The 23,061-nt window shown below is 45.4% G+C and overlaps 1 protein-coding gene across 1 annotated transcript; it reads right to left on the minus strand.

Moving 5' to 3' along the window:
* Positions 1-4,265: 4,265 nt before the first annotated feature.
* LOC129695866 (membrane protein FAM174A-like) lies at positions 4,266-22,610 on the minus strand. The gene is made up of 2 exons (XM_055633270.1): positions 21,769-22,610; positions 4,266-4,404 (listed from the first exon to the last, which is right to left on the minus strand). Exons 1-2 carry the CDS (start codon positions 22,053-22,055, stop codon positions 4,266-4,268), a joined length of 426 nt encoding a protein of 141 aa, XP_055489245.1. The 5' UTR covers positions 22,056-22,610.
* Between the last annotated feature and the right edge of the window lie 451 nt (positions 22,611-23,061).

Below are 23,061 nucleotides of genomic sequence, written 5' to 3' on the forward strand. Positions count from 1 at the left end.
ATATGCCTATCCAATTTATTTTTAAATGATACCAACGAACCTGCCTCCACCACTTCCACTGGAAGCTCATTCCACACCGCTACCACACTCTGAGTAAAGAAGTTCCCCCTCATGTTACCCCTAAACTTTTGTCCCTTATTTCTGAAGTCATGTCCTCTTGTTTGCTAATGGTGATTTTCTAAAATGTTCCAGTTTCTTGAGTGGTGCTAGCAATTGGAAAAACTACAGATGTAATGCCCCTATTCAAAAAAAAGAGGTGAATGAAAAATAGCAAGCTGCAGACCAAATTAATCTGTGGGTAGGACATGCAGATGCTGGTTTAAATTGAAGATAGACACAAAATGCAGGAGTAACTCAGCGGGACCGGCAGCATCTCTGGAGAGAAGGAATGGATGTTTCAGTCTGAAGAAGGGTCTCGACCCGAAACGTCACCCTCCCGACCCGAAACATCACCTGTCATTTACACGACGGTGGCGTGTGAAGATTTCGTACTGCACGAAATCCTGGCGTGCTGCGCGATACTGCGCACGACTCCACACTCCTCAGCGTCACTCCATACGCCCGCCCCGTGCTACCCACACGCTACCACGTCACGTAAATGGCATGCAAATGACAGCCAAGTGGGACAGGCCCTTAAGGCTAAAGGTGAAATTAAGACAAAAGGGTGTCAGATAAGAAAGGAAATGATATGATATGCCATTTATTGTCACTGTACATGTACAGTGAAACTGAAAGCTGCTCGTACTCAGTGCATACATACAATTTTACACAAAAAACAAGAAACAGAAAAACAAACAGAAGGGAGATGGGGGGGGGAATAGGTGCACAAATTCTACGGCGCTACATACATATATACAGATGGAAGTCCGTGTTGGGCGGTGTAGTCAGTGCATGTGTGGATTTGAATTTATGGTAGATATAATTCTCGGGAAGCAGCTATTCCTGAGTCTGTTTGTCCTGGATTTGATGCACCTATAGCGCCTTCCAGAGGGCAGCAGGTCGAACAGTCCAAACGCAGGATGGGAGCTGTCTTTGGTGATCTTCTTTGCCCTGCTAAGGCAGCGGGAGGTGTAGATGTCCATCAGGGAGGGGAGAGGGCAACCAATGATCCTCTGCGCTGTTCTGGTTACCCTCTGAAGCCTCTCCCTGTCTGCCATGGTGCAGCTGCCATACCATGCTGTAATGCAGTATGTCAGCAGGCTCTCGATGGACGAGCGGTAGAAGGTCAGCAGCAGGTTAGAGTCCAGGTTGTGCTTCCTGAGGACCCTCAGGAAGTGCAGCCGCTGCTGAGCCTTCTTGATGACCGCCGTCGTGTTGTCCGTCCAGGAGATGTCAGCAGCGATATGGACGCCGAGAAACCGGAAGGTGTTGACCCTCTCCACACACTCGCCGTTAATGTGTAGGGGGACTAAGTCGGTGCTGTGCCTCCTGAAGTCGACAATGAGCTCTTTTGTTTTCCTGGTGTTCAGAGCCAGATTGTTTTCTGAGCACCAGGTTGTCAACTTCAGGACTTCCTCTCTGTAGGCTGCCTCGTCTCCCTTTGAAATAAGTCCGACCACAGTAGTGTCGTCAGCAAATTTGACGATGCGGTTGTTGTTGTGGGCCGGACTACAGTCGTAGGTGTAGAGACAGTATAAGAGGGGGCTTAGCACACAGCCCTGTGGGGAACCGGTACTCAACCTGCGAGTGGAGGAGAGGTGGGGGCCGAGTCTCACAGTCTGGGGCCGGTTTGTGAGGAAATCCTTAATCCAGGCACATGTGACAGTGGGGAGGCCGAGAGTGAACAGTTTACCAATGAGGATGTCCGGGATGATTGTATTAAAGGCTGAACTAAAATCCACAAAGAGCATCCGGACGTAGCTCTGCCCCTGCTCCAGATGGCTCAGCACAGAGTGGAGAGCTACGGTGATGGCGTCTTCTGTGGATCTGTTTTGGCGGTAAGCGAATTGGTGGGGGTCGAAGTCTGGTGGTAGATAGTCCTTGATGTGCTGGAGGACCAATCTCTCGAAGCACTTCGTGATTACCGGATTGAGGGCAACAGGACGGTAGTCATTAAGGCTGGTGATGGGAGACTTCTTCGGCACAGGGACGATTGTGGCTGATTTTAGGCAGGACGGAATAACTGCCTGGGCCAGGGAGAGATTGAAAATTCTGGTGAAGATGGCAGTGAGCTGGTGGGCGCACGCTTTGAGCACCTTACCAGGGACTCCATCTGGGCCGGTAGCCTTCTTGGGGTTCACTGCCAGGAGCACCCGTCTGACATCGTGTTCCCCGACAGTGAGTGGGGTAGTACAGGAGCCAGGTGAGGGTGGGAACAGGGCTGTAGCAGGTGAGTGCTGCTGTTGTGATGTTTCAAAGCGGGAGAAGAAGCAATTTAGCTTTTCTGCCAGCGGCGCACTCAGGTCTTCTGACTTTGTGGCACAGCCTCTGTAGTTGGTAATGTCTTGTATGCCCCGCCATACCTCCCGTGTATTATTGCTGGACAAGTGGGACTCTATGCTCCTCTTGTGGTCCGCCTTGGCCTTTTTAATACCACTTTTCAGGTCGGCTCGAGCAGCCCTGTACAGAGCTCTGTCACCTGACCTGAAGGCAGCATCGTGGAGGGGTAAAATGCAAAGCCGAGAGTGAGGGATATGGGTAGAATGGGACACGGGGGGGAAAGGAAAGAGTGGGAATACAAAGGGAATAGGGAAGGGTTAGAGATGAATGGAAGGGGAAGGGGAACAAACAGGGTGATGAGGCAGTGGAACAAAGGTTTGTGCACAGCGAGGTGGGGATAGTAGGGGGTTTGGGGATCGTTTACTTGCAATTGGATAAATCCAAATTGGATACGGCATTGGGGAAGTTTGTTAAAATGGCTAGCAACTGGACGTTCCACAAGGCCTTCCATGACAGAGTGCAAGTATTCAACAAAACAGTTGATTAGCCTATGCTTGGAGGGGACAATAGGTGCAGGTCCAATTCGGCCCTTCGAGCCAGTACCTCCATTCAATGTGATCATGGCAGATCATCCCCAATCAGTACCTCGTTCCTGCCTTCTCCCCATATCCCTTGACTCCGCTATTTTTAAGAGCCCTATCTAGCTCTCTCTTGAAAGCATCCAGAGAACCTGCCTCCACCGCCCTCTGAGGTACAACAAATTACCACATTAGGGACCACATTAGGTGCAACAAAAGCAATAAACGAGGCTGGAAGATTAGCTTTTTCTAAATGTGCATTATCTAGAAAAATAGTACTTTTTAAACTGTCCTTGCATTAAAAAATGTGAATTTACTATGTGGCATCTCTTCATTAGCAAGTGCCTGGAAAATCCACAGAAATATTGGAGCAAGTTATTTAACTCGACAATTAATCCTTTAAGATTCAAGTTTACCTATTACCTATCCTATTTCAGTTAAAGGCTACTGAAAGATTATATATATATATATATATTTGGCAAATATCCTCTTGGCATTCATGCATTAAAATGTCAATTTTACAGATTGTTTAATTAAGCTTCCAATTTGGACATAGACATATTTCAAATTTGATTAAATTGTAATTCAGAATTAATTGCAGGAGATTTAAAACAAAGGTTATGAAATATGTATAATTGATACCAATAAAGAAAAGCAAAGCTCGTCCTTTTATTGTAATGAAAGTAGAAAATGGTATCAACATGCAGCAGGTGGTCAGCACCTGTGGAGAAACAGGCCTGACATTTCATTTTACTGCATTAGAACAAATAAATTAAGTGCAAGTACAATAAGTACAAGTTGTACAGAAACAAAGGAATGCCTGGGACAGGGCAGGTCAGAAAAGATTGAATGGTATTGGGCAGGAAAGGTACCAGAAACTAATGAATAACATAAAATATATGCACAAGTATGATTGAGAGCTAATACAAGAATGATATAGCATGGAAACAGGCCTTGCAGCCCAACTCGTCATGTTGACCAAGATGTCTCGCTGAGCTAGGCGTATTTGCTACCATTTGGCTCATTGCCCTCTAAATCTTTTTTATCTATGTACCTATAGATTTGTCACTTAAACATTGTTATTAAACCCACATTATAGCTTCTTCTCAGCTTGTTCTATATACCCACTGCCATTTGTGAAAACATGTTTAATATATCATTATGCTTTTTGAACATTGAAATTTGTTTATCCTTGTTAACTAACAGTTTTCATAACATCTCTGTATGCACCAGAAGAGAGTAAAGGAGATCTATTTCAGTTATTATTCAGATTCCAATTTTTCTAAGACCATTTATTAGTTAATGTACTCACCTTCTTGAATGATGTACATCAAATAATGTATCATCTTCTTCTTCATCCTCCTGATCTAATGGCCTCATTTCCATGTTTTCCATATTAGTTTTCAGTATACCATACTTTCGGTTTTTTCTGTTAATTCTCCTCATCCTACAATTAAATTAGACAGAAATGGTCACATAAATAAATAAATAAATAAATAGATAGATAAATAAATAAGCGGTCACATCAATAAAACATCACCATAAAGATGCATCCAACTGTGCAGATATTCAGCTCCCTTTAAGGATATTCCATGTTATAGAATGCTCATCCGTAATAAATTACATTAAATGCTTTTGACTGGTAAATATCTCAAACACCACAAACAAAATGATAAACCTAATCTCACGTCCAACCTCCGCAGTTTTGGGGACAGAGCCTTCTCCAGGGCAGCTCCCAGGCTCTGGAACTCCCTCCCCCAACTGATCCGCAATTCCGTGTCCCTCACCATCTTCCAGTCCCGCCTCAAGACCCATCTCTTCACCTCTGCCTATCCTTAGCCCCACGTGCCGTCCCTTTTCACCTGTGCATTAATTGCCTCATACTGTGTTTTGTATTGAATTCTGTATTTACTTTGTGTACCAGTCATGTCTCTACTATTTATTTCATTCCCCTTACATGTTTTTCCTCTACCCGCTAAATTTTTGTAAGGTGTCCTTGAGACTCTTGAAAGGCGCCCATAAATAAAATGTATTATTATTATTAATCTCCTTTTACTTTAAGTACAACATCTGAGGGAGGCCTGACACACAAAAGCATGAAAGGAATATGGAGGTGTGAATGGTGAAAAAATATTTTCCCATAAAATACCATTGGTTCCTAATAAAAGTATCACCCACAGTGAGCAACAAAACAAAAACTAACTGTTATTGAAATATGACAGTTTCAAATCAGGACGAGGAAATTACAACCACATTTTGCAGATCATTTCAGATATTTGACCCTCTTGCTATGGCATTGCCAACACTTTGGGAGCCAAAATGTACTCTGATGTGCATTTCAATATCCATCACCAAGAATGACGTATGACCGCTATCCTAATACCCGAGGTTCAAAACAATAACAGAGATGGTAGAAAAATGCACCTGGCTTCAGCCTCATCCATATGTTGTTGCTCATGTACGCCTCATTGAGAATTGTTGAGAGGAACACACACAGAACTCGTGGAGTTGAAATCCACAACTTCCATTATGTTGCATTGGATTATCAAACTGCTGACTGGGATACATTTAGATGGACATGGCATCGGCTCAAAACTGAACAACTGCAGAATGAGTTTCGGGTCAAGAGTGTTTAATTGTCATATGTACTGAAAATGTCACAATTACATTCTCATAGCAGCATAACAGGTCTGTAAACACAGTACTCATAAGTAACACAATAAAAACAATTCAATACATTAATAAAATACTCACTCCTCCTGGTTGTACCAATGACATCTACTAGTTTAGTAGATAATAAATCCATAAAAAGTAAAAGTGAGATCCTTATCGATTATTATTTATATGCAGGTGTAAATGGACACACCTTCCTACCCAAATCTACTATACTCTGATGTCTCCTTGTATATCACTGTTACAGTTATTCATCCAATCCTTAGTCCATAATGTAATACAATAAACTTTTCTCCACATAATTCTTCCCAAATGTTCAGCTCACTTGCATGAACAAGTTTTAAATAGAGAACCATGTTGGCTGTGTGGTGCAGAAAGTAACTAAATCTAACATAACTAAAACTCTCATCTTGTTATCTTCTGGTTTGCGTCGATTTTACATTTGCGAAAAATTACATTCGTGATAGCGCTATGATTTTCGCCAAGGCTGTATATTTTAAAAATTATTAAGGTTTAAAAACCTCCGCTGCCAGTCACCAGCCGCGGCCCACCTACCTGAACGGCCCACCTAAGTGCCTACCGGCGCAGCATTCCTGCCCGGGATCCCAAGGCCTGGGCGCTGAGCCTGGCCCTGAGGGCGCCGAAGGCTGATGCTCGTCCTGGGCTCGCAAGAAGGGAGAGGAGCGGCAACCTCGAGATCCTGGGGAGGTGAGGAGGGAGAGTGGGGGGATTGAGGGAGAGGAGTGGTAGGGAGGGAGAGATAGAGGGAGAGATAGAGGGAGAGATAGAGGGAGAGATAGAGGGAGAGATAGAGGGAGAGATAGAGGGAGAGATAGAGGGAGAGATAGAGGGAGAGAGAGGGAGATAGAGGATAGAGGGAGATAGAGGGAGATAGAGGGAGATAGAGGGAGAGGAGGGGAGATAGAGGGAGAGAGAGGGGAGATAGAGGGAGAGGAGGGGAGATAGAGGGAGAGGAGGGGAGATAGAGGGAGAGGAGGGGAGATAGAGGGAGAGGAGAGGGGGGGTAGGGAGGGGAGATGAGTTATGGAGGGAGTGACTGAGGGTAGGGGAAAGGTAAGGTGAGGGAGGGATTTGGGGTGGGGTAGGTGGAGAGGAGAAGAAGAGGGAGGAGGTGAGGGGGGAGAGTGGTGAGGAGATAGAATACAGGGAGGGGAGGGAGAAGTGGGGGAAGTAGGTAGTGGGGAATAGAGGGAGAGGAGGGCAGTGGTGGAGGTGAGGATGGATAGTGGGAGGGATAGGAGGGGGTTAGGGAGGTGAGAGGAGTTATGGAGGGAGGGCGGGAGTGACTGAGGGTAGGGGAAAGGAGAGGGAAGAAGAGGTGAGGGAGGGATTGGGGAGTGGAGGGAAAATAAGAGGGAGGATGAAGAGATGGGGGATGGGGTGCTGGGATAGAGGGGAAATGAGCCGCGCCTACGCAGTTGGGGGCTATGGGTGAGTGGTGGAATATTGCGCTGGGGGAATGGATTGCGTTGGGGGACCAGGCCTCCGTATGAGCAGGAACCCAACGGGTCCCACTTAGTCTAGTAGGTAATTAAAGTCAGCAATATTTCAATTTTTTTGTCATGACTTTAACTCATTAAAATCACACCACCAATTGTGATCTATTTATAACCATATAACAATTACAGCACGGAAACAGGCCATCTCGGCCCTACTGCCGAACAACTTTTTTCCCTTAGTCCCACCTGCCTGCACTCATACCATAACCCTCCATTCTCTTCTCATCCATATGCCTATCCAATTTATTTTTAAATGATACCAATGAACCTGCCTCCACCACTTCCACTGGAAGCTCATTCCACACCGCTACCACTCTGAGTAAAGAAGTTCTCCCTCATGTTACCCCTAAACTTCTGTCCCTTAATTCTCATGTCATGTCCTCTTGTTTGAATCTTCCCTATTCTTAAAGGGAAAAGCTTGTCCACATCAACTCTGTCTATCCCTCTCATCGTTTTAAAGACCTCTATCAAGTCCCCCCTTAACCTTCTGCGCTCCAGAGAATAAAGACCTAACTTATTCAACCTATCTCTGTAACTTAGTTGTTGAATCCCAGACAACATTCTAGTAAATCTCCTCTGTACTCTCTCTATTTTGTTGACATCCTTCTTATAATTGGGCGACCAAAATTGTACACCATACTCCAGATTTGGTCTCACCAATGCCTTGTACAATTTTAACATTACATCCCAGCTTCTATACTCAATGCTCTGATTTATAAAGGCTAGCATACCAAAAGCTTTCTTTACCACCCTATCTATGTGAGATTCCACCTTCAAGGAACTATGCACGGTTATTCCCAGATCCCTCTGTTCAACTGTATTCTTCAATTCCCTACCATTTACCATGTACGTCCTATTTTGATTTGTCCTGCCAATGTGTAGCACCTCACATTTATCAGCATTAAACTCCATCTGCCATCTTTCAGCCCATTTTTTCCAAATGGCCTAAATCACTCTGTAGACTTTGGAAATCCTCTTCATTATCCACATCTGCATACTTACTAATCCAATTTACCACCCCTTCATCCAGATCATTGATGTACATGACAAACAACAAAGGACCCAACACAGATCCCTGAGGCACCCCACTAGTCACCTACCTCCAACCCGACACACAGCCATCCACCATTACCCTCTGGTTTCTCCCATTCAGCCACTGTTGAATCCATCTTGCTATTCCGGCATTTATACCCAACAGTTTAACCTTCTTAACCAACCTTCCATGAGGAACCTTGTCAAAGGCCTTACTAAAGTCCATATAGACAACATCCACTGCTTTACCCTTGTCAATTTCCCTAGTAACCTCTTCAATAAATTCAAGAAGATTAGTCAAACATGACCTTCCAGGCACAAATCCATGTTAACTGTTCCTAATCAGGCCCTGTTTATCCAGATGCTTATACAGGTGCACAACCTTTTATCCGGTGTTCCAGAAACCGAAAAGCTCCGAAAACCGGCCATTTTTTCCAGATGTCGTCTGCGCACCAAAGCTCGCGTTTGGCGCCAAACCTGACCCAAAACGACCCACGGTCAACCCAGGTCTGTACTACTGTAGCGGCTGCCTCCTCCCTGGAGACCGGGAGACGCTTAAACATCTGTAAATCATTGCTTAAATGTTAGTCAGTTAGTTCGGAGGGCTTTTATGTGAAGGGGGGTGAAGGGGTAAACTTTAATTCTTAGTCCCCTACCTGGTCGGAGAGGCGGGGAGCGGTCAATGCCTTACCGGGTCGCTGTGCAGTAAGCTCCGCAGCACTGGGGCCGGTTGTAGCTCCGACCCCGGCAACTCTACCCCTGGCTGCGAGGCGCTCCAAATCCAGCGCGGCCCGCGGCCCGCCGCCCCAGCGGGGTGCGGGCAATGCCTTACCGGGTCGCCGTGCGGCAAGCTCCGGAGCGCTGTGGCCGCCTTCTTCCAACATCGCGGAGCGTCGCTGGATTTGGAGCCGCGGAGCTGGGGGCTCCGTCCGGCCGCGGGCGGCGCTGGTTGGAGCTCCGACCCCGGCAACTCTACCCCTGGCTGCGCGGCTCCAAATCCAGCGACGCTCCGCGATGTTGTGTGTCGGCGGCCACAGCGCTCCGGAGCTTGCCGCACGGCGACCCGGTAAGGCATTGCCCGCACCCCGCTGGTGCGGAGCTGGGGCGGCGGGCCGCGCTGGATTTGGAGCGCCTCGCAGCCAGGGGTAGAGTTGCCGGGGTCGGAGCTACAACCGGCCACAGCGCTGCGGAGTTTACTGCACAGCGACCCGGTAAGGCATTGACCGCTCCCCGCCTCTCCGACCAGGTAGGGGACTAAGAATTAAAGTTTACCCCTTCACCCCCCTTCACATAAAAGCCCTCCAAACTAACTGACTAACATTTAAGCAATGATTTACAGATGTTTAAGCGTCTCCCGGTCTCCAGGGAGGAGGCAGCCGCGGCCCGCCGCCCCAGCTCCGCACCAGCGGGGTGCGGGCAATGCCTTACCGGGTCGCCGTGCGGCAAGCTCCGGAGCGCTGTGGCCGCCGACACACAACATCGCGGAGCGTCGCTGGATTTGGAGCCGCGCAGCCAGGGGTAGAGTTGCCGGGGTCGGAGCTCCAACCGGCGCCGCCCGCGGCCGGACGGAGCCCCCAGCTCCGCGGCTCCAAATCCAGCGACGCTCCGCGATGTTGGAAGAAGGCGGCCACAGCGCTCCGGAGCTTGCCGCACGGCGACCCGGTAAGGCATTGCCCGCACCCCGCTGGGGCGTCCGGCCGCGGGCCGCGCTGGATTTGGAGCGCCTCGCAGCCAGGGGTAGAGTTGCCGGGGTCGGAGCTACAACCGGCGCCGCCCGCGGCCGGACGGAGCCCCCAGCTCCGCGAGGTTGGGAGTCGCCGACCAGGTAGGTAGGAGACTAAGAATTAAAGTTTCCCCCTTCACCCCTACACCACCACCACCACATAAAATCCCTCCAAACTAACTGACTAACATTTATGCAATGATTCTCCCGGTCTCCGGGGAGGAGGCAGCTGCTCCAGACTTTTCAAGCCGCCCGCGCTACCTACCTAATCTACGCTAAAAATCTTCCATTCTGAAATCCGAAAATGTCCGAAATCCGACAAGTGTCTGGTCCCAAGGCTTTCGGATAAAAGGTTGTGCACCTGTATATATGATCACTAAGTATCTTTTCCATTAATTTGCCCACCACTGAAGTCAAACTAACAGGTCTATAATTGCTAGGTTTACTCTTCCCCTTTTTAAACAATGGAACAACATGCGCAGTACGCCAATCCTCGGGGACTATTTACTTTTTAAATGAGCAGATAGTGTTAAACGTCTAATTACTGATTATGGTTTATTTATAAAATCATTTCCAACTAAGTTTCATTACAATTCATAGACCAATGGAATACATGCAAATTGAACTAATGAACCATGAATCATATCAGGAAGATCACAATTGCATTTTGCCACATCATTCTGGAACTCATTCTGCAATTGTGCATTGTGGAACAATGTGGCAATAGTTACTAAATCGGCCTGTTTATAAAACTTCACTAAATAATAGCTGGCCTTAAATCAACTCCCCCCCCCCCCCCCCCCCCCCTCCCCCCCCACCCCCCCCTCCCCCTCCCCTCCCCTCCCCCTCCACCCCCCCCCCTCCCCTTCCGAAGATCATAAAAGACAATATACAAATACAAGTATGTCTTCCTAATTAAGGGACTGGGGCTTAAATTAATTAGAGTTATTTGAACGCAAGCATTAGGATATGGTACGATCACTTGAGAATCGTGTGGCTCAGAATCAAGTTCAGGAGCGTGGTGGCAAAACACTTTTTTTTTTTTTTTTTTAATAGCATTTTCAGTTCCTGCAAGGAGTCTCTGATTGTGCTGTCTATTCAACACAATTTGGATCTTATCATATATCCAATGGTCAGCCTGTTTCTCAATCAACAAGTAGATCCTAATACTACAAGGCTCTTTGAGATTTTCCAGACTGCTGATGTTATTCTTTTATTTTTATACCCTAACACATCTATTTTTTTGGTTTATGTTACATAGTGTAATAATAAATCCCAGTTTAGTTGATGTGTCAAACACCAACAGGTCCAGATTTTAACTAATTGGTAGAGGGATTTGAAAGGAGGGGAGGAATATTTTTCTCATCCTAAGTGACAAGGTCTAGAACATACCTCACAAGAATAGTAGAGGCAGAAACCCTTACCATTTCTCAAAAAGAGCCTGAATGTATACTGCAAGACTAAGAAATCAAGTGCAGCAAGATGTAGCTCAATTGGGAACGATATTGGTATAAACATGGCAGACCAAATGATCTCATTCTATGCTATACATTTTCTATAAGCAATTTACAAAATTCAACAAATCTTGCAACAATACAAGACAATGTATTCCTCATTTAGATACCATTTACAACAAAGAAAACCCCCTTTTTCTCCCCAACGATTCAAACAAAGATAGAGGGGAAATCCTTTAGGACCGAGATGAGAAAAACATTTTTCACACAGAGAGTGGTGAATCTCTGGAACTCTCTGCCACAGAAGGTAGTTGAGGCCAGTTCATTGGCTATATTTAAGAGGAAGTTAGATGTGGCCCTTGTGGCTAAAGGGATCAGGGGGTATGGAGAGAAGGCAGGTACGGGATATTGAGTTGGATGATCAGCTATGATCATATTGAATGGCGGTGCAGGCTCGAAGGGCCGAATGGCCTACTCCTGCACCTATTTTCTATGTTTCTATACAACCCATGAGGTATTTTTAAGCTGTAATTGCTGTGGTAAAAGGAGAAAATACAGTAGGCAGTTGTGTTCAGATAATCTTCAAGAACAGCAAACACTTCATAAAAGACAATCTTGATGTAGGAAGGAACTGCAGATGCTGGTTTAAACCAAAGATAGAGGGACAGGCAGCATCTCTGGAGAGAAGGAATGGATGACATTTAAGGGTTTCAACCCAAAACGTCACCCATTCCTTCTCTCCAGAGATGCTGCCTATCCTGCTGAGTTACTCCAGCATTTTGTAAAGATCTACTCTTGATAGTATTTGCTAAAAGGTAAATGGTGACCTGAATTCCACTGCAAATAGTGTCTTTGAAAAACTCATCAAAATAGTACACCACAAATAAAATGGGTGGCTTAAACTGGAAAGGTAGCAACCATTACCTTTCCCTAATTGCCCTGACTTCACAAAAAGTCAAGCATAATGCAATAGCTAATTCCATGTATATGAACTCTTCTTGAAGGCGATACGTAAACTATTTGAGGTTTGATGATATTCAACACATTCTCCCCTCCAGATGATAATGCAGCTTGCATTTTATATGTCATGATTGGATTATGCTTTGAGGCACTTTGGCTGCTAATACTATGAAGGATATAAAATGAAATCAGAATTTATTTTTTGTTATAAAATGAATATTAGCAAACATACTAACCAACAGATTTAGATATAAATATGATAGAACTCTGTTGCATAACATGCCAGAAATGTTTACTCTGAATTTTATAACTGCGATTTTATTACACTAGCCAATTTGATGCAAGTCATTTGTTTCCCAGTACGTATTCCATTGCCATCATAAAATATTTGCCCAAACAGTATCAGATGCTCAATCCTGTTCCCCATATTACAATCGAAATATAGAAGCTGAAACGACAACATCGATTCAACAGTGAATCCATTGAACAAATTGTATTTGAGACACCAAGCATAACTGAGCTTGTTACCAAGATTCAAAAAATGTCTTACGTGCACACAGAAAAACATTACATTTATGAAAATGTTATACAAAGTTCAAACGTAAATACCATGCTTTGTTCTCCATACCAAACATGCTCACATTTATTTTTCTCACAAAAAACATAATGGTGCATCCTGCTATTTGAACAGAATTGTGCATGTTTTATTTTGTAAAGAAAAATGATCGATATGTACAATGCCAATGACACAGCAAGAAGATCGGGGTACATTGAACTTCAGGAACAATGGGAAAATAAAACCAGAAAAAATAACAAGACCACGGAGCATTGTTCTACGGCTCGATGGATTCAATGTAAATAGGGGGAAGTAAATATATCAAGGGAAAGAAAGTATTCAAGTGATTTTATTTTTATCTCCAACATCTGAAAAAAATGAGAACGAGGCGTTAACATTCAGAAGAAGCCTGATTGATAAGCAATTCTTAACTATTCACATACTATTAAAAGGGTACACCTAAAAAAAAATGATTTCCAGAATGTGGACATTGATGGGGGCCTGGCCAACATTTATTGTCAAACCTTAATTACACCTGAACTTGTGGGATGCCAATGTATTTTGGTGGGTTGTAAAGGAATCAGCCAGATTGGTGGGCAAGTGTGGATAACATTTTTTTTTGAAGGACAATCATGAACTAGATGTGTTTTTGCAACAATTAGGTAATTTACACCCCTTTCATTACTATTACTGATCTTTTATTAGCTTTTACTTATTCCATTCATTATTAGACTTGATTTTACAGCAAGCTGAACGAGCAATTAACTTGCATATTTATCACCAATGAAAGTCAGCGGGAGGGTACAAGATGCAATGCAATTCTTGCTGAGCTCTATCCAGCACCTAGACCGCCAGGGGACTTATACAAGGATTTTGTTTGTTGATTTTAGCTCTGCATTCAACACCATTGTGCCAGAGTTACTACACTACAAACTCTCCAAGTTGACTGTGCCTGAACTCCTCTCAGTGCAGTTCCTGACAGTCAGGAAGCAGCATGTGAGGTTGGGAAAGCACATCTTGGACCCGCAGATCCTCAGCATAGGAGCACTGCAAGGCTGCGTACTCTCTCCTCTCCTTTACTCCCTCTACAGCAACGACTGCACCTCCACAGACTCCTCTGTCAAGTTTCTCAAGTTGACACAACCCTGATTGGAATGATCCAGGATAGGTAGGAATCTGCCTACAGACAGGAAGTGACACAGCTGGCGTCCTGGTGCCTACGTAACAACCTGGAGCTCAATGCTCTTAAGACAGTGGAATCGATAGTAGACTTTAGGAGAGCTCTCCCTCACCATCAACAACACCAATCACATTTGTGGAGCCTTTTAAGTTCCTTGGAACCATCATCTCCAAGGACCTGGGGGGGGTACCATTGACCACACAGTCACAAAGGTCCAACAGAGGATGTACTTCCTGCAGCAGCTGAGGAAACACAATCTGCCACAGGCAATGATGGTCCAATTCTATACTATCATCGTAGAGTCTGTCCTCACCTTCTCCATCATAGTCTGGTTTGACTCAGCCACCAAGCACGACATCCGGAGGCTGCAGTGAATCGTCCGATCAGCAGAGAAGGTTGTTGGCTGCGACCTTCCCCCCCCTCCCCATTGACGAACTGTACACTGCAAGGGCCAGGAAGCGAGCGGGTAAGATCATCTCTAACCTCTCTCACCCTGGCCACAAACTCTTTGAAGCACTTCCCTCTGGAAGGCGACTCCGGATTGTCAAAGCTGCCACAGCCAGACATAAAAACAGCTTTTTTCCCCCATTAGTAGCTCTACTCAATAACCAAAAGTCGGTAGCCTCCTTTTGCTCTGGTATTTTATTTCATTCACATGTTTAAACTATAATGTTTTATTATTGTTTAATGCTTTATGTGTCATTCTTAATTGTTACTGTATGTAACGTTGTTACTTACGAGCAAAACACGAAGGCAAATTCCTTGTATGTGTACATACTTGGCCAATAAAGTTATTTATTCATTCATTACTCTTAGTTCCATATTAACGTGCATTTTTGTTGTTGTTTACAATAGATTCTGTACTATAATCAACACTAACTGCCTGAATCAGAAAATAGCAAGCATTATTTTGGTTATAAATTACAAACAGCTGGTATCTGAATTCTGTGTTGTGAGGCACATGTCAGAATTTAGTATGCAATTTTGGTCTTAATTGATTGCAGCATTAATGCTTCCCCTATCTGGGCTTATAGGTCCAAGGCCATAGTGTCAAAATAAGGGGTTGGCCACTCAGGAGAGAACAAGACATTTATTCAAACAGATAGCACTGAATTTCTGAATACCCTACCCGACAGATCTGTGAAGGTCAATTGTTGAAAATGTCAAAAAAGAGAATGATGGATTTTTACATATAAAGGGAATCAAGAAACATGAAATTATTGCAGGAAAGAGCAACCAAGGTGAAAGATGAACCATGGCCTGTGCAATAAAAAGTGTTACACTTCGGGTAAAAGAGACTTCATCCTTGAGCTGAAACGCTAACCACCATTTCCAGTTAATGGTGCCAGTTCCCACCATTTAAAAAATAATCTGATTTCCAGTATCTTTTTCTCCCATTAGCCATGAAAAAAAACTGTGCAAGAGGTTGCTGCTTCTATTTATTATATACTACAACTTGATCAATTCCATGCCACGTCATTTTTATGGAAGATGCAGAGAAATAGCTCACATCAATTCAGAAACTATACTGCTACCCTGAAATGGTAATAATGCAAGAAGTTTGGAGGAGAAGGGAGATTCTGTAATTACTGTAGGGGTCAGAAATATATATATTGACCACAAGAGGCAGCAGATGGTGGTGTTTTGAGCAATTACAAACTGCTGGCAGAATTCAGTTGGCCAAGTAGCATGCATTTAGACTGGAGCAGGTGCATGTAAACCTTTGTCTCACCTGGAAGGGTTGTTTAGGTCCCTGAACGGAGGGTGTAGAGACTAGCGTTGCAACTCCTGCAGTTGCAGGGTGTAAGTGGTTGGGGTGGGTGAGGAAGGATGAGCGAATCAAGGAGCCATGGCAAAAGTGATCTCTGCAGAAAGCAAATATGGGTGTGGAGGAGAAGATGCAACTTGTGACGAGATTATGTGAAAGGTGGAAGAAATGCTTGGGGTGAAAGGTAAGAACCAGGCCAATTTTATCCCTGTTCTGCCTGAGGAGGCAAGAGCAGAACTGCAGAAAACATGGCTCAATCCACAACTGCAAGGTGGAAACTATGTTTACTGAAGAAGAGGACGTCTCTATAAAGACCAAAGGCGCTGGTCAGGTCGCATTTGAAGTATTGTGAGCAATTTTGGGCCCCCTGTCTGAGGAAAGATATGCTGGCTCTCGAGAGGGTCCAGAGGAGGTCTTCGAAAATGATCCCAGGAATGAGTGGGTTAACATATGATGAGTGTTTGATGGCACTGGGCGTCTTACTCCCTGGTATTTAGAAGGATGAAGGGACCCCATTGAAACTCACCGAATAGTGAAAGGCCTGGATAAAGTGGATGTAGAAAGGATGTTTCCACTAGTGGGAGAGTCTAGGACCAGAAGTCATGGCCTCACAATTAAAGGACATTCCTTTAGGAAGGCGATGAGGAGGAATTCCTTTAGTCAGTGGGTGATGAATCTGTGGAATTCATTGCCACAGAAGGCTGTGGAGGCCGTAATTGGATATTTTTACGGCAGAGATAGATAGATTCTTGATTAGTGCGAGTATCTGGGGTTATGGGGAGAAGGCAGGAGAATGGGATTGGGAAGGAGTGATAGATCAGCCATGATTGAATGGCGGAGTAGACTTGATGGGCCGAATGGCCTAATTCTATGAAATGATGAACACTTATCTCAGATGTTATAGAGACGAACACCTCAAACTTGAGAACATAAGAGAAACTGAGAGAAAAGGGTTACATCTTTGCAAGAGACAGGGAGTAAGGAGGTGTAGTCAAGGTAGCTGTGGGAGCTAGTGGGATTGATGTAGTTGCCAGTGGATAGTTTTGCTCCTGAGATGGAGACAGATAGATTAAGGGTAAGGAGGTGTCAGAGATGGTCCAAATGAACGTTAGGGCAGGGTAGAAGTTGGCGGCGAAGTTGATGAAATTGCCAAGTTCTGCACAGGTGCAGGAGGTAGCCTCGATGCTCTCATTGATGTAGCAGAGAAAGATTTGAAGAGTGGTACCAGGGTACATTTGTAACAAAGAATGTTCAATGTAGCCAATAAAAAACAGGCATAGCTGGGACCCAAGCAAATGCCCATGGCTACCCTTGTGATTTAAAGAGAGTGCAGGAATCAAAAGAAAAATTGTTGAGGGCGCAGGGCTCTCGCTTAGCTTTTTTTCCCTGTTGCCAGCCGGGCAACCTAGGCAGCTTTTTAGGTTGCCAAATGACAGTTTAGGTGGTCATTTAAGACGGCTTCCATGACACGTGCGATAATGTGCTTGGACGAAGTGCGTAGTTACCAGTCAGAATTATAGTCAATGAAGCATTCACATATTATTTCTGCTTCAAATAAAGTCACAAACTAAACATATTCACCAATCAAGACATGATATATACCACAATGACATGCAGCAAAATTACAATATCTCATCTCCTTTTACACGTTGCAAAGAATGCAATTTCTATTATTTCTTTCCACTTCGAAACAAAATTCTGGCTGGATTATTCAGCGTATGATCAAATTCAGTGAGACCAAGTGCAGGCTTGGCGATCGCTTCGCACAACACCTACACTCAGTTCACAATAACCAACCTGATCTCCCGGTGGCTCAGCACTTCCCCTCCCATTCCGAATCAGACTTTTCTGTCCTGGGCCTCCTCCGTGGACAGAGTGAGGCCCACCGTAAATTGGAGGAGCAGCACCTCATGTTTTGCTTGGGCAGTTTACACCCCAGCGGTATGAAAATTGAGCTCCAATTTCAGGTAGTCCCTGCTTTCTCCTCCACTTCCCAGTTATCCCTCAGCCCACTGTCTCCCCCTCTTCCTTTCTTCTTCCCACCCCCTGCACCCTCACATCAGTTTGAAGAAGGGTCTCGACCCAAAACGTTGCCTATTTCCTTCACTCCATAGATGGCTGCCTTACCCGCTGAGTTTCTCCAGCATTTTTGTCTACCCATTCACACAAGTTCTGTTATCCCACTGTCCTCACCCATTCCCTACACATTAGGGGCAATTTACAGAGACAAGTTAACCTACAGAGCCAATGCATCTTTGGGAAGTGGGAGGAAACCCACAAGCTTGCAGGGAGAATGTGCAAATTCAACACAGACAGTGCCCGAGGACAGGATCGAACACAGATCCCTAGTGTGTGAGGCAGCAAGTCCACCAGCTGTGCCACTATATTTTATTTTCCAACACACAAAAAAGTATACGTTGATAACTTTGGTTACTAAAAAAAAAGAAACTATCCATTTTCACTCTTAAATCTCTAAGTGATGCTATGTCCCCCTTTACAGCTACTGTTTTAATTCAGTTCAAGACTATGGGGCAGTACATTGGCCATAACGTTGTTGCCTAAAATTGCCAGAGAACCGGAATTGATCCTGCATATGGGTGCTGTCCGTATGGAGTTTGCTCCTTTTCCCTTTGATCGCATGGGTTTTTTCCACGTGCTCTTATTTCCTTCCACATTCCAAAGGTGTGCAGGAACCTTTTTCAGACCCAACCCAAAACGTAATATTTTCCTTTTGTCCAGAGATTCTGTCTGACCTGTTGAGTTACTCCAGCTTTTTGTGTCTATCTTCAGTTTAAACCAGCATCTGCAGTTCTTTCCTACACACACGATACTATAGGATAGAACTTTATTAATCCAAGGAGGGAAATTGTGTGTGTGTATAGTTATATATTCATATATAAATATACACTGTTGTTTTCTCGTTGATAACATTGTTTACAGAGTACTACGTTTACATATTCTGTTGTGCTGCTGCAAGTAAGGATTTCATTGTTCTAACTGGGACATGAGAGAATAAAGCAATCTTGACTCTTGACTTGCATCGCTAATGTGTGGGATAGAACTAGTGTACGGGTGATCGGCGTGGACTCGGTGGGCCGAAGGGCCCGTTTCCATGCTGTATCTTCAAATTAAACTAAAACACTAAAACCAGAGGAAATGTAAAGAAGGGTCTCTACCCGAAACGTCACCCAATTTCTTCTATCCAGAGATGCTAGCTGCTCCATGGAGTTCCGCCACACAATTAAAGCATGGAATAGTTTTCACCCTACTATAGGCACCCAACCAGAAGCAATTAAATTTAAGGTAGCTCTTCCTTTAAGTAACGTTCACATTTCTTGGCAACTCATTATGCTTTTCACTGTACCTCAGCACACGTGACAATAAAGCTTTTCACTGTACCTCAGCACACGTGACAATAATAAACTAATCAGCTAGCTGCATTTTGTTGAGGGGTTTAGGACAAGCATAATCTATTACAATGTTGCTGGCAACATTAACATGCTTGCACAGTAATTTACATACCAATTCAGTTGACCTGTCATTTGACTGTTTCCAAAACAATAGACAACAGGCAATAGGTGCAGGAGTAGGCCATTCGGCCCTTCGAGCCAGCACCGCCATTCAATGTGATCATGGCTGATCATCCCCAATTAGTACCCCGTTCCTGCCTTCTCCCCATTTCCCCTGACTCCGCTATCTTTAAGAGCCCTATCTAGCTCTCTCTTGAAAGCATCCAGAGAACCTGCCTCTGAGGCAGAGAATTCCACAGACTCACTACTCTCTGTGAGAAAAAGTGTTTCCTCATCTCCGTTCTCAATGGCTTACTCCTTATTCTTAAACTGTGGCCCCTAGTTCTGGACTCCCCCAAAATCGGGAACATGTTTCCTGCCTCTAGCGTGTCCAAGCCCTTAACAATCTTATATGTTTCAATGAGAATCCCTCTCATCCTTCTAAACTCCAGAGTGTACAAGCCCAGCTGCTCCATTCTCTCAGCATATGACAGTCCCGCCATCCCGGGAATTAACCTTGTAAACCTATGCTGCACTCCCTCAATAGCAAGAATGTCCTTCCTCAAATTAGGGGACCAAAACTGCACACAATACTCCAGGTGTGATCTCACTAGGGCTCTGTACCACTGCAGAAGGATCTCTTTGTTCCTATATTCGATTCCTTGTACCTGCATGCTTCAATGACTGATGTACAAGGACCTCCAGATCCCTTTGTACTTCCCCTTTTCCCAACTTGACACCATTTAGATAGTAATCCAAACAACTTGCAATTATTTGAACTCCAAAATCTCTGATGTTTCATATTTTCTGACTCCTCTGGGTCCAATGCTTTTTTTGTAACTTTCTGCTCTCATCTACAACACTGTGGTATTGAACTATATACCATCCTTAGCAGTACATCCTTATATTATATGCTAAGATATCCATAGCAATGTACACACACACTAATGTTAAGTCATTCAGCAACATGGTGATGAATTCCTTATCTCTCAAATGTCATGAATCGTTTTGGTCAACTGGAATACTCTCATCACCTATATTTCATAGATAATGAGAAATTATTACTTCTCCAACACAAATAAAGTATAATGGAACAGAAATAATGAAATTGGAGATGAGTATCATCCAATCATCTTCCTGAATGGCTCGAGAGCACAAATAAACTACTTTGATTTCTTCTGTTATGGTTAAACTGAGTTGAAGTATAGATCACTTATAATCTAATTTACTGGCTCATAAGGTTTAATGGTGCAGTGCTTGCTGTCCCTAATAACTCAAGACTATATTCTATGTTGGAACGATTCCTTCCAACAAATTCAATATAGCCCTGCAATGGCAGCACAGCAACTGCTGAAGTCCCAACAGCTCTCCAGGTCATCGGTCCGAATGGGAGCCACAACTTCAGGGTCAGCCTTTAATGTCACCACCACTGTCAAATTGGGAACTGTTCATTTTTATAAACAAAGAACTGCAGATGCTAGTGTGCAAAAAAAAACATAGCGCTGGAGTAACTCAGCAGGTCAGGCAGCATCTCTGGAGAACATGGATAGCAGACGTTCCAGGTTGGGATCCATTGGGAAATGTGTAAGCGAGGAGGATCAGGACAAAACCTGACATATAATGGGAGTGATTACCTGCTACCTGCCAACCTTGGTCATAGAAACATAGAAAATAGGTGCAGGAGTAGGTCCTGCTCCTTCTCTCTTCCAGCTTTCACTCCCCCCCCACACACACAATCAGTCTTAAGAAGTGTCCTCCATCCGAAACGTCACCTATCCATGTTTTCCAGAATGTTACCTGACCAACTGTTAACTTTTAGTCAGTGATATTTGTCAACAGCGACAGTCGCTGCCACAAATCCCTGGCATTAGGCAAGGCCTCGAGTCCGCGGCAGGCCGTCTGGAAGGACAGTGTCGGATGGAACTGCAGATACTGGTTTAAACTGAAGATAGACACAACATGCTGGAGTAACTTCAGAGTATGTGAAGATTTATATTCATATATATATATATATATATATATATATATATATATATATATATATATATATATATATATATATATAGTCTATATTTAAGAGGGGGTTAGATGTGGCCCTTGTGGCTAAAGGGATCAGGGGGTATGGAGAGAAGGCAGGTACAGGATACTGAGTTGGATGATCAGCCATGATCATATTGAATGGCGGTACAGGCTCGAAGGGCCGAATGGCCTACTCCTGCACCTATTTTCTATGTTTCTATGACCCGAAACGTCACCCCTTCATTATATCCAGGGATGCTGCCTGTGCCGCTGAGTGAGTTACTCCAGCATTTTGTGTCTACCGTCTGGAAGGGCTGGCTGGCAGGTTTCGGGCCCCACAACCATCACTGTCAGCGGCGCAGAGACTCCCAGCCCCATCGCCCTCGGTCCCCAGCCGCCGCTGTCCGCTGTCCTCACCTGATGGTCCTCACCACGAAGTAGATGACCACCAGGGCGGTGACCACGACCAGCACACAGAGTGCCCGCTGGATCATCATGGTCTGCTCGGAGCCGGGCACCGTGTTGTAGCCGCCGTCCGTCCTGGCCTTGTCCCCTTGCGTCGTTGTGTTGGAGGTGTTGGTGCTGTTGGGCCGCAGCCCCGGGTCGGGCTGCACCCCCACCGCCGGTAAGATGGGCACCGCATCCCCGGCCCATAGCAGCAGACAGAGGCGCAGCAGCCACGGGCCTCGCACTCTCTCCCACATGGCCCGCCCGGAGCCGACCACCGGCCGTCGGACTCCCTGATACCCGCTGTCCGAGGCCCGGTCACCAGCTGTCCGACAACCCGCTGCTCAAGGCCCGGCCACCAGCTGTCCGACAACCGCGGATGTTGCTGCTCAAGGCCCGGCCGCCGTCCGTCCGTCCGTCCGTCACCCCGGCAACGGCCGCTGCCCAAGGCCTAGTCTCCAGTCCGTCCGTCCGTCACCCGCCGACCGACCGCGGCCTCCGCTGCTCAAGGCCCAGCCGGCGCCGGCGCTGACGTCTGTGGAGGCGGCGCCGCTCCCTCCCTCCCTCCCTCCCTGTGGAAGCGCCTCACACCATAGATGCCAGAGGAGCCTCACTACCGCGCTGCTGCTTTGGCTGCAAGTGTCCGAGCGAGTCGCAACCGCATCCGACGTCAAGCCTCTGTCAGGGAGCAAGGACCGCAGGCCAGGGTCATGTCATGTCATGTCGCTGATGGACGTTGAGGGGCTGAATCCAGCGACGTACACTCTCCAACAAGGGGAGGGATATCACCCCAGCAGATCACATGAGAGTGTTTTTTATTTACTCATAATTGGCGCATGGGATGCGTTGCAAGGGCGGCTGGTGGTGGCAGATAGGGTAGTGAAGTTTAAGAGCCTTTTGGAAAGGCAGATGGATGTGCAGGGAATGGAGGGAGAGAACCCTGCTACATTTCCAAACCAAGTCAGTGTTATTTTTTCTCTCCTTTCTGATTTTATAAGGAATGTTCAGTCTGAAATATTAACTGTTTCTCTTTTCACTTTTGCCACCTGACCTGCTGAGTGTTTCCAGCATGTTCTGCTTTCATTTAAGATTTACAAAGTTGCAGATGTTTTTGCTTTTGGAATCGAACTTTCAGCCATGGGTTTGCCCGACAGCTAACTGCTGACTGTGAGAATGGAGTTTGAAGTTGTAGTCTGAAGAAATGTTTTCCAATTCTTGCAGAAATGCTTTTTGACCCACTGAGTTCCTTCAATCGTTTGAATT

This window comes from Leucoraja erinacea, chromosome 3, assembly GCF_028641065.1.
Source record: "Leucoraja erinacea ecotype New England chromosome 3, Leri_hhj_1, whole genome shotgun sequence".
NCBI lineage: Eukaryota > Metazoa > Chordata > Chondrichthyes > Rajiformes > Rajidae > Leucoraja > Leucoraja erinaceus.